The 13,069-nt window shown below is 40.9% G+C and overlaps 1 protein-coding gene across 1 annotated transcript in view; it reads left to right on the forward strand.

The window, feature by feature from the left end:
- Positions 1–13,069, forward strand: part of cspg4 (chondroitin sulfate proteoglycan 4) — an 86,247-nt gene that overhangs the window by 39,811 nt on the left and 33,367 nt on the right. Inside the window, exon 2 of the mRNA XM_088006516.1 lies at positions 12,529–12,692. Coding sequence (XP_087862642.1) covers positions 12,529–12,692 — 164 coding nt within the window. The remainder of the gene's footprint in view (positions 1–12,528; positions 12,693–13,069) is intronic.

A 13,069-nucleotide genomic window follows, 5' to 3' on the forward strand; every position in this document is an offset into this window, starting at 1 on the left:
TCTGTGAAGGCCTCAAATGTTTGTTAGAGAACCTTGGTGAGCAAACCCAGTTCAAACCAAGGAGCACCACAGAAAGGTCACTGGGAACATTGGGAAAAGGAAAGTTAGTCTGTAAAACGATATCGAGTTTTGAACAAACAGAAAAAGTGACACAGCTGCAAAGCTACAGACGTGAAAAGGAAGACAATCAGAGAAGGAAGCTATAGTCTCTGGAGAAGCTTCAAAAATCCACAACTCAACTGGGAAAATCTATCAGCGGGATGACCGTCACCTATACACTACACCCCACAAATCCGGGATTAGTGGCGTGTCTGACAGCACAGAGGCCTCTGGTTGAGCTTGCAGCATATTTGTAAGACCAAGACCTAAACTGGGACTGATCAAATAAGGAAAGGCATGGACTCCAGAACCCTTCTCCGAAGGGTGAGGCCATAAAGCTAAGGAAGACCATGTATGAAATTCTTGTTGTGGAGAAAAAACTTGTGTTGAAAGTTACAGCTTTATGTCGGGGAATGTCAAACAGGTAGTATATGCGTTCTGCCAGCTGATCTTAAAGATCAACTTCTGGAGTTCTTTCCTGATTCGACCAAGATTCCTTGTGATTTGTTAGCTGTGATACTGGCTGTGAAATAAAGCCTTTTGCAGTTTCAAGGCATCATGCATATCAGTGGAATGAGGGAAGCCGTTTCTGATAAAAAAAACCATCAGCCATTTGTCACAAGCCACATAGGGGACACAACAGAAAGATACAGGAAGGTGATCTTGTTCGATGAGACCAAAATTAGAATCTCTGGCTACCTGCTGTGTATAATGAAAAACCAACCTCTGTTAGCATATTATCTCCCTCTGTGAAAAATGGTGGCGGCAGCTTCATGATGTGTTGTTTTTTTTTCTGCAGGCTTCCAGCTGTTAAAGGCTCCTCTACAATAAAAAGAATTAAAACTGTATAATTTCTTCCATCTCATCTTATTGGGTCCATTCATCAGAAAATTCCAGTAAAGTGGAATGAGGCTAAATTAAATTCAGTTCGATTCAAAATAAAAATACTTTATTTATCCCAAAAGGAAACTAAATTATGGGGCAACAGATGAAAAGTGTTTACAGCAATATTGCATGTTCATGCACTGTCCCATTTTCATAAAATCAATTCAAATATCACTAACTCATACGACCAAAGTCTCTTCAGAGAGTCATTGTGGACACCCATGCTGTAGCCAGGAAGGATCTCCAGTAGCAGTCAGCCTCGCAGCGGATCTGAAAATCCTTCATGACTAAAGTCTGGTGCTGGATGACTTGTTAAAAGCTCGATTTCCAGGCAACAGAGAAGATATTCCTCAGTAACGTATCCTGGACGACACCATAGATTGTTGACAAGAGGTTGCCATTTCTGGAGTGAATGTAGACAAAGCCTGTATCAAAAAACATAAGGTTTTGCTTATAACTCAAATGTGTCAGTAATATAAAAGACCTAAATGACAGAAAAAGACAAAATAAATGGGGAGAAAGGTTAGAAGTTAACTTCAGCGATCTGGTAGCTATTTGGAAGCCTTACAGCAGCCAAACCAAACCGTAGCTCCGTCTTTAGCTGCTCCTAAATCTCCTTCTCTGCTGCCGACATTTATGACAGAGAATCGCTGCTGAGCAGAGAGAGCGTTCCCAGCCCTCTAAAAAGCCCAGTGTCATGCTGAAAATTAGCAGCAGAGTGACTAATGCACACGCTTACTGCAGTCACAAGGGCACTTTTAATGAAGTATGAATGGAGCTATTGATATCATGTCAGAAATGACTGTTAATGACGAATGAGGCAGACAGAATCAGGATGGGCGCAAACATGCTGACATGCAATTTCAATTAGCATAAAAGCCGAGCCCCGTGGAAACTGTGAGGCCGAACAATGGTACTGTCGAGTCTCTTGCTCATTCGGAGTTTAATTAGCACGGCTCCAGTAGTTTCTCAGGCGCTCTACCCGAAGTGCCTTCAAACACTTTTATTTTTTCAAAGCGTGAAGCCATCGTGATTGTGCAACACAACAAAACAGACGGGTCATGTGACGGGACGCCCCGGGACTTTCTAAGAGTCGAGATGCATTGGAAATAATTACGGCCATCAACGCTGTTGCACTTGGGACAGGAAGAGTCAAGAAGCATCTATAAAGCATTAAGTTTCCTGAGTGCTTGGGTAGAAAATCTCTCACTGAGATGATAAAGCTCATGTGTTTGCCGAGGTGTTAAACTCTTAACTTGTTGCATATGATTGTAGAACATATTAATCTGAATGCAGCTTAGGTTTTATGTGATCACCGTCTTTTTTTCTCTACCACATTAGCATTTTTGGAGGCACTTCAAACATAAGTTACTTTAACACTCCAGCATACAGGGATGCTTTAAAAGGCCCGCATTGCACAGATGCTATAGTAAAAAACTCACAGGGTTTTTGACGCTGGGTATCTAAAGACTTATTAGATTTATTAGCAAATCTAATAATTGAAGCACGATGCAACAGCTATCCAACTAGCTAGCGCATCATGCTTCAATTATTTTTAATATATCTAGCTAGGCAGATATCGCATCATGATTAAATTATTATATTTTATAGATAGACTGATATGGTAATGGCATCACTTATTCACTACCTAATGAGAGCACAATTTGATGCAGATACTAACATCAGGCTTTTCAAACATGTTGGAGTTTGAAAAGCCTGACATGAACTCAGCCCCAACATAAACACATGGCCCAGTTCACTGCTGCTAGAGGTAAACCCAAACCCTTTGGGTTCCACAGTCACACGACGTGCCGTGTGGGCACACAGGACCATCGGCCGACAGATTGACTTGTGTGATGTGAAACGACAAAGCGAGCTGTGAGGCGGTGGGTTCTTGGTTGCGTGTTTATTGTGATCTGAACTGTGATGTGAAATGGGCTTGTGAAGCAGGTGTTGTCATGGTGACGTGCCATCAGTTTTAGTCTCGCCCGACCATTGTGTCTTCTTTCAGATGGTTGCTTCATCCCTGTCCCCTGTGTGACCTGTGCGGTGGCAAACGAGTTTAGGTAGTTAGCCATGTCTCGGCAGGTTTGCAGATAATTCATGCTCTTAATTTTTGGATAAAGAATTGAACATCCCTCTGCGAGATGTTCCAGGGATTTCGGAATCTTAAATTACACCTTAACTTCACCTATACTTACTCTTAGGTGGACTACTTCAAAGACAAGCAATTGCATCTTATTCAGGGATATAAGAGTAAATGGGGATAAATGAAAGTGCATGCTACAGTTTCATCACATAATGACATTCCAAAATAAATACATAAGCGCACAACACTGTTTGTGGGACATTTAAATCTAATCCTGAAGCAATCCACATGAAAGAGGTGGTGGTGTCAAGTTCATTTATCTGCAATTTAATACAGGTATGATGATGAACCCTAAAATAACCAGCATTAAGCCAAATTAGTTTAATTATCCAGTCTAAACTGGATGCAGCAGCAGAACAAAGAACCGTTCTGGACGCTCGTTTTGTGTTGACATTGTAAATGTTACAAACCTAAGTGGCTGTAGTTAACTGCGGGCTAATTTCCTGCTGCTGTTGCTCTCTGGGCCATTAATGCCGCGCAGCACTGCCGAAGCCGACAGAGCTTTTCATGCTGTGCTATCCAAGTTCACTGTGAGCCTTAAAGCTTTCGGTTTTTCCTCCCTTCCTTCTCCTTCACATCATTGTAGTTTCACCTATATAAGGACAATTCAGGTGTGAAGACCAGTAAACTTTAAATTTATCGGACTAAGAAGTACGATGCAGAAGCTGAAAAATATTCCTCTGCTGCTTTTTGGATTTTTTTTCTCCTCCTTTCCTGTCTGCTCCCTTGACACCGTATTCCACCTCCAGTTCACCGGAAGATTTCAAGCAGAAACTCATTACAAGTGTGTTAAAATGCTTTACACCTCAAGTTTGTGAGCAGCCTTGCTCAGGTTGCGTGAAAGCAGAAAAAGTCACAGCTCCAGGTAGGACGATCGCTTCTCCGAAAACCAAGACACTTGGCGTGTGGACGGATGTAGAAAAAGGTCGTTCGGTGCGAGGAAGAGTACGGGTCGGAACAATATTGCGGGGGTGTCGACTCCTCTGATGTCACGGGAAGATTATGTTAACAGGCCCAACCATCTGGGACCTTGGCGGTTTGACGGCTTCCGTAGCTCGGCTGGGCTGACACAGACATGCTTTGTATTAAGTCAGTCGTAAACCGCAGCAGAGCCCTGAGCGACTACAGTACTTCTGTTCACGACTGTTTGGGTTGCAGTGTCCGAGTGAGATCACGACTCCAAACTGGTCATTAGCGACAGGAGAGTTTGATGAGCCTCCACACAATGACTCCATTAAACTTTATTTAGAACGGATATATATTGTGCTTTGCAAGAGTATTCACTTTTTTTCCTCTAGCAAGCTTTATGTTTCCTGTATGTTACTGGGGTTTCAGCACAACGGAGTGCGTAATTGTGACAAAGAGAAAAGGAGGCGTGGTTTTAATTTTCATGTGTAACGTGTATTTTTATTAAGTCTCTTAAATTTTGATCCCCCCAAATTAAATTCAAAGAAAGAAATTGTCCTCAGAAATCACTGAGGTGGTGAACAGAATATAAATAAAGGTGTTTTAACATTCGGGTGAATTGGAGACCAAAATTTGTCAGCATTTGTTACCGTTTCAGTTGCTGTTGTTCAATTGGCCTGTGGTGGCGCTGCACAAAGACCTACTGGAGAAAACGACATAAAAACATCTGAAGAAGACATGAACTTAACTTCCTCCTTCACGAAATGTAAACAATAATGGAGTGGCATCAGATTTGATCGTTCTAAGGGTTCTGTTGTTTTGTCTTTGGTAAAAGACAGCTAGCCATTTCTTCCACTAGTGCTAGAGTCGTACGTTTGTTTTGGTTGTATTTACCCAGAATGCCCTGCGCTGTAGTCCGGTTCCTGCTTTTGGAGCGGTCTCTGGTCTGCTTGTCATCCATATATGTATTCATTCACCTCCACAGTACTGAAACCAAAGTTTGAAGGTGGACCAGAGACTTTTTTGTTCCACCTCCCCAAATGAACTGGACTTTCTAACCAAACGAACTGGAGTTCGATTGAAACGGACTAAACACGGCTGCTGCACCCTTCATTTCAGCAGCTGTTCTATAAACGCATCAAAGGTTCTAGTAATCAACATCCTGAAGTTCATAGAAGACATCAGAAAGTCAACTACTAATCGTGCAACTAACAAATCTGGTGGAAAAGCAAGAAGAAAGTTGTACCTGGAAGAGAGTCATAGCCATTTGTAGTTTGTTAGAAGCCTTAAAGGGCCTTGGAAAACATGCTGATGAAGGCACTCTGGTCAGATGAGACCAAAATTACAGTTTCTAACCAACATGAAAAGCTCTATGTGTGGCAGAAACCTAGCACAGTGGCGGCAGCATAAAAGTGCAGTTGCCTTTTTTGAGAAGCGACATGGAAGCTGGTCAGAGTTGATTAGTAGATAGATGGTTGAACGCAGCCCTGAGAAAAGCCTCAGAGGCTTTAAAATGTTTGAAAATGTGGCTCATATGTCAGCAAAACACTCAACCAGAGACACAACTGAAGAGTCAGAATGGCCCAGTTAAAGTCTAGAAATAAATTCAATTTGAAACTCTGTTGCAGGACTTAATGATTGCTCCCCCTTCCAATCAGAGTTTCAACTAGATGTACGAAACTGAAAGCATACTCCAATATACTTGCAGCTGTAATTGCATCTATTGGTGCTTCTGTAAAGTACTGAATAGAGGAGAGTCAAATATAGATTCACACTGTTCAGATTAATATTTATAAACAAACATGTATTGATCTGTCAGGTTAAACCCCAACAAAATACCTCAAACTTTGTTGCTGTAAACGTGGGAAGCGATATGAATATCTTTGACAAGGTGCAAAACCAAAGATGTTTTATTCACGACCGATTCCTGGTGGTGAATCTGGTCATGTTCTATTGCAAAAGCTCGTTGTGAGCTTTCAAACTCGAACCGTTCCTTTGTTCGCTCTTGCCTCAAACTTGAGGCATCGCAAACAAGCGTGAAACCGAAAGGAAATACGACGCTTGATAGTAATTTCTTTGCCGGCTGCTGTTCCAGGCAACGTGGGACGGTTCGACGCCAGTTCCTAGATGAGACGCAAGACGATTTTCTCCTCTTTCCTCCCTTGATTGGGAGTTAAGCTTCACCTTCTAACCTCTGATCCCTGCGGATTTCCTCCTCTCGATGGCGTCGCAGCCAGGTGACGAACGAAGGAGAGAAACGGCTTCGGGTATAAAGATACAAACATCTCTCCTGTTGTTTGTGTTTTGACTTTTTTTTTTTTTGATGTCCATTTACTTGTCAAGAAGCCCAGCCTTTCGGACGCCACTCTTGCAAAAAACGGCACCGAACTGAAACAACAGTGAGTCTTTTAGATCCTCTTTTCCACGCTTTTTCTACCTGTTTTTTTTTCCCTACTGGTCTATTTTCCGAAAGTAAAAATTACACTCCATTGCCGTTCTCCTTTCCAAAGAGAAAGGTCATATATTTTCTTTTCTGCACCCATCCCTTTATGTGTTGTGTAAATGTGAGTTTCACAGAGAGAGCTTGAAAAGTTATTGGAGGAAACCTCCCGCTGTGGCTCCATAAGCCTTTTTTTTTTCCTTCAGAGTGTCGTACCTCTTCTTTCTGGCTTGCAACTGGAGTGTTTTTAAAGAGATGCAGAAGCAGATGAGGATTTAAAAAGGGTGGGCTAAAAATAAAAAAATGAAAAATAAAAATGTGAAGCTCGCTTTCACGCTGAGATATGCAAGTCTGAGAAACGGCTCCATAAAGCCAATAAAAAGTGCGTCCCTGGTGACTTCTGAAAGGTCTGTGGGGGGTGGAGGGTCCTGCCAGGGGAGGCCCCTAATAAAGCAGCACTACTGTCAAGATATGTAGAGTTGTGGTCCAGCTCTCTGCTGTTTAACAGCGATGGAGCTGGCCGTATATTCTTATACAGACAGGCTGCTGTGTTCAGAGTCAGGCGTGTAAACATGTTGCCAACATGATTAAAAGCAGCTCGAAGGCTGTGGTTTGTTGAAATGCGGTGTTTATGGTTGTTATATTGTCATAGCACAGCAAAAAAAAACAAAAAAAAACTGTGGTAGTAATTATTATGAGGGTTTATAGAGTCTTTCCTGAATGTTTTACAGTGTGTTGTATCAACCTCAACAAAACCTCATAGTCATGTCAAATTTTGATTCTACAATACGAAAGTTTATAAAAGCTTGTCTTAACAAGCAGTTGAAAACTCAACTGTTTGTTTTGACGTGTTGGGCTTTTATATTATTTGATTCCACCTGTAATGTTCGGGTGTCAAACTCATTCTGGGCCACATCAAGTTCATGCATTTCCTTAAATTGCAGTATGTAACTTTTAATAAGCATCTATAAAACATATTTTTTGTAAAGCTGTCAACATGTTGTAGCAGTATAATATGAGAAAGATAAACCAAGAAAAAAAAAAAAATCTACCTCCTTCCCCGAGCTACTATTTCTGCCTGAAGAAATTCAACACGCCCGATCAAAAACAACCAATTAGAGCCAGGAGGAGGGCCTTAGCGCTGTCAATCATGCTAATGTAAAAGCTGCTAAAGACGGTCAGACAACTCATGGTTCCAGGAAAACTATTTATCTGCCGTCATCGGTGGCTAAGCTAACTAGCCTGAGAAAATGTGGTGGACACTTATTTAGTAGGGACAGAGGATTCAGAGTAGAGTGGAGATTCACCTTCAATTAGGGCTGCAGTACTAAATTTACAGTCAAAGCTACAATGCAATGGTTTTTGTCAAAGCGTATAAGAATGGCCTAGTCAAATTCCTGTGTCAAGACCTAAAGATTGCTTTTCACCAACATTCTCCCCCCACACTCACTGAGTTTGAGCCGTTTCCTAACTAGAACGGGAAACAATTTCAGTTTCTAGATGTGCAAAGCTTGAAGAGACATTTCAATAAACATGCTGCTAAAATTCCAGTGAAATATTGATCAACTAAATATTGATTTAGAAGGTTGAATAGAGATTAACTGAAAGTGAAATGGATTTGATTTGAGAGTCGTAAAAGTTCCACTGAGCGTGAAAATGTCCATATTGCCCTGTAAAAACCCGTAAACCCCGCAGGAACAAAACTAACGTGACTGGAGCTCCTCCAGTCGTCATCGTTCCATTTCAATATTCAGTCGACTAATTACCTGGGAGGCCTGTGATGTTCAGGTCTTCCATGCTTTTACGGCCTGCATTCACCGTTTCCAGAGCTAACGGGAAACCAGACGTTCATTACCGACACAAGTGCTGTTGACCCACAGCAAGAGACATAACTGCTCAACACGTTAATCGCCACGTTGCCTTATGGTTAATGCCATAACAAAGTGAGCTGCTCTCCAATTCAATCCGTGGCTAACAACACCCTGTCGTTAAATAATTACACGCTGAGCGTTTTGTACCAGGCTGAAGTAGGCACAGCCCCGAAAAAAGGAAAGAAATCCACCAAACAACCTCTATTTATAGTGACGTTCGCTGCGGTTCAACTGCGCTACACAAGGAGATGTATGGAGAGAAAAAAACTAAACATCCAAAAGCCCATCTTTTTCTGCAAAATAGTCTTGAGTTAGAAAATATATGTATAAAAAACACTTAAATCTACATGTGGTTGTAATATCTATGACTTGACTAACATGTTCACTGCTTACCTAAAATAGAAGCCGTCAGCAAAACAAATTATGCAAGAAATCTAGTTCATGTTTCAAATCAGAAAGTCAGTCAGTCACCTCCGTAGTAAACCTCTCTGTACTTCTGTTATATGAAAACAGAAGGAAAAGGAGAGTGAAACAAAAGATTTATTCATTCAGTTGTTGTAAAAAGGGGGGAAAGACTCAGTTTCCGATGCAAATTACAACAGAAGTTAGTTATGAAATACTAGCCGTCTGCATTAGCCGAAAAACAAGACTCTGCTGTGCAAACAATAAAGGATTGTGAATCAGTAGCTGAACAACTTGAGGGAGTTCTCTTTAAAGTCAACACACAACACAATCTCTGGCCTTGGCGTGTAAAGTTTTCCACTCCTTAGGGCTCAGGGTGCTCCTTTTCTGATAATGGAGCATTGTCCAAAAATATCGAAACATCTTCTCCTACTTTTAAAGGATGGAAAATGTGGCTTTGTGTTTTCCTGCAAAAAAAAAAAAAAAAAAACATGCCAGGAGGTTTCAGACACAAACTTAAGTTTCCTCATGCAAAAGATGGAGAAAGACAAGCAAAGGTGTACACTTATGTTATGGCAATCCCAATTCTCATGTCACAATGTACAGATTCTCTGTTTGTGCTAATGAACGTTCAATTTCTGATTCATTCAACTGATGATTATTTAACTACATGAATAAAAGTTTGGGCTTCCTGTCCAAGATGGTTAGTTTGTCTCCAAGTATGGAAAATAAAAAGGTGAGACTGAAATGTCACAGCCAAAGTGACTTACTTTGTCCTGGCTCACTCTTCCTCCCAGTAGCATGCACTATTCAAAACACTTACAAGAAGGTTTCACAAAATGTGCTACATTTGTTAATGCTTATGCCAACTTAAGATCCATTTTTAGATGTGGCAGAAGGTAACAGAAACAATGTGACACCATTTCAACCTTTAGCAGATGAACCAGGAGGATGCTTAAAAGGACCGGAAGATACAGTAGCTAAAAATAATTTGATACAAGCGGTTGTCATGCAGGTAACGCGTCACAAATTAATTGCTTTTCCACGAAAGCAGTTTCAAACAGTTGGAGAAAATTAACCATTTTTCCCTAAAGGCAACAGAAACAAAACGAGCCAGGAAAGAAAAATACCAGAAACGCCTGAGATCAGGCTCGCTCCTTTATTTCCAAATCTCGGGGAACGATCCAACCAAAGCTCGGCTGGGCTTTTGAAAATTGCGAAGCGCGGTGTGAATTTCTTTGTTAATGCACTTGCATATAAAAGAAATCCACTCCCTCATTTTTCAGTTTCAGCCTGGAGGCTATTGTGTAATTAGCGCTCGGCTTTCATTTTGAATAGCTTTGCCTAAGCAGAAACCCTCTGACCTGTTCAAAACACAGCCCAAGGCACAGCCAGAACCATCTAATGAGACGACAGCCACCCAGATTTGACATTTTGAAAATGAACGAGGCGGAACTGGGGTAATTTGTCGAGGATGTAAAGTGGGATGTGTTGAATTTTCAGTTTGACCAGATGTAGCGGAGCTCCTCTCAAGAGTAATATCACTGAATGTGAGACGGATGCTCTGTTTGTGTGCTTCTTTGCCAACTTTGTTGATGACAGAGAGACTTTGGGAGAAAATGCAAATGCCTCTTAGTGAAATAAAGGAATGTGAAGGATGATAGCAGGATGGCTTTCCTTGTTCCCGACATCAAAAGGCTTTTCTTTGCTTATATTTGGCAAAGACTATGGACAGGGAGTTTTATTTAAAGAGTTAGAAACAAAAGACAAACTTCCCCTTAACAGTGCAGCAGATAATTAAAAATGTCATTAAAATCTTTCACATGCGAAAACCAGATCCTAACTTGGCACAGATGTTCCCAAGGCCTTTCTAGTTTTAAAATAAAACAAAAGTTAGCCACTGGAAAAAGTCAAGATGGCCGCCATGGTCTTCAAGGATAATTCAATTTTGCTCTAAATTTGCAAATATTTATCACAGATGAAAACTTTGGTTTCAGATCACACACAACTCAGCCCATAGAAATCATATTTACTTTAAACTTTTTTATTTTCTTTTGAGATGGTCACTGAGGTTGTCATGTGAAATACATTGTTGCACTAAACTTTCCAATTAGATGAAGGAGTCTGGTGTAAAATCATAGCCTATGTGTTTTGAGCTTTCTTTTCCTGGTGGGCATTTTTTAAAATGGCCACTATGGTTCTGATGAAGAATGGATGTTTACACTAAAATTGGCCATCGTTATTGCCAGGGCAAAGAAAACAAAAAGTTAGGTTCACTAAACACTAATCTGCTAAAGAATGTCAGCTCTGCTATCGCTAAACAGCTAAACACATAGAAAATTAGCAAAAGCTAACGCTAATCATCTTCCCGTTAACGACTGGTTTGAGACTAACAGCAAAGTTCTCAGTTTCTGATTTTGATACATATTACTTGGAGTTGCATGAATAAGATCAATAAGTCAACGATGTGACATAAGGTTCATCCAAGTAATGATAATGAAGCCTTTTTATGGCAATAGACAGGCTCAAAAGTGGCAGCCATCTTTAATAATGGTCAATCATACTGAACTTGAAGTAGATAATGAGAAATGTGAAAAGAATATGACCAGAGGGGTGAGAACAGATGTGTTTGTATGCACATTTGAAAGATTTTTACAGTAACATGCAGCACTATTAAATGGTGTAAAAAATGGCAGAACGGCACAAATGTACAGCACAGACAGAAACATGTTGGCTTGAGTCTTGGGAAAATGTCATTTTTTCTTGAATTGATATGGATGTGGAAGTTATATGATCTGATGTCATCCTGTGATGGATGTTTTTCCAGAGATGGTTGGGTCTGAGGAGTCTCTGTTTCATGGCTTCGAGCCCAGCATTTTTGCCAGGCTTCTGGATGCATCTGTTGAGTCTTTTGGCCCCCAGAATCTCACAGGAATGCTCAAACTTTCATAAATCACTGTCTTGATCTGCTTCACTGTTCCAAAATATTCTAAAGCGCTGGAGTTAAGGATTCAGAAAAGTATTTCCTTTGCATCACAGTGACTTTCTGTGTCTTGAGCTATCACCTTTGTGAGGGCGAAGCAGGTGGCTCATTTAAAGCCTCCCTTTTACATCTCCTGCTAAGAGAGTGGAAAGTCTTATCTGAGGAAACTGGGTCTTGGAAGCTGTCCATTTTCATTTTCAGAGCATGTGCGCTGGTAATTAATTGACTTCCTCCCTGGTTTACATTTTGTCAAGTGCTCCAAAGAGCAGAAATCGAGGCAGGTGGCTGAATTAGCATATCCCTTGAAAATGAGGCAAGTCAAGCCTGGGAAATCCTGCGCCACGGCATTCTATAGCCCCGGAAAACCTCCACAGGGGTAAAGACTGATGTCTCAGTCAGAGAACGCCTTTGAGGCCAGGGACGCTCCTGTTCAACCGCGTGTAACTGGAGGCCGTGTGATTAAATAGAAGTCAGGTCGCGTCAAATGTTGAGATCCTCAAAAAATTTGGGCCTAATTGGTTTCTCTAATTTTCTGATTTTTTTTTTTAATAGTCAGAGAATTGCCAGTCAGCAGTTGTCAGGTGACTTCATACAGCATCATATGCAGGGGTCCTTTTGTTTTATGCAGCTGTAGCATGAACTGAAATTGCTAACAATGAAGCAACTGGTCATCTTAAGCGGCGTAGTCTGTTCAACTTCAACGGACGAAACATAAAAAAAGTGGTTCAAAGAAAAACTAACTGTTGTTGTATCCTTGGTTAAAGTAATGTTTTTTTCTTCTCATATTTTACAGAATCCTACTTTGGGGACAGCCACTGTAACATAGTAGCCGTCCAAGATGTCTCAACCTTCCAGCTGTCTCTGAATTTCAAAACAAGTCGCCGAAGCGGTCTTCTGCTTCTGGCTGCTGGAATGGAGGACTACCTCTTCCTGGAGTTGCTGAATGGGAAACTACAGGTGAGGTTTAACTGAAGCAGAAGGAATATATACGTTTTTGGGAAAAGAGTCATGTGGAAAAACAGGACAACCAATTGTGGAGTGATAAAGTCGAGTTTCTTCTTGTGTCACATTGGATTATGAAACTAGTAAATTGCAAAAAGACCATATAATCTGCTATTTTTATTGTTATGTATGATGCATTTGGGATTATAGGGCTACAGGTCAGGCAATAGGTTGGGCCTATTGCCTTTCTTGTTTTCGGTCCATATGAAGACACAAGGGCGGGATTTTCACTCTGAAATTTGGTTTTAAGGGGGAAAAAAACTTCTTACAGTTTGTGGGCAAAAACAGTTAAAAAATTGCCCCAATTTTGAAAGAAATGTTCCCATATGGAG

This window comes from Poecilia mexicana, unplaced genomic scaffold (assembly GCF_051168715.1).
Source record: "Poecilia mexicana isolate PSO_F unplaced genomic scaffold, ASM5116871v1 scaffold_6, whole genome shotgun sequence".
NCBI lineage: Eukaryota > Metazoa > Chordata > Actinopteri > Cyprinodontiformes > Poeciliidae > Poecilia > Poecilia mexicana.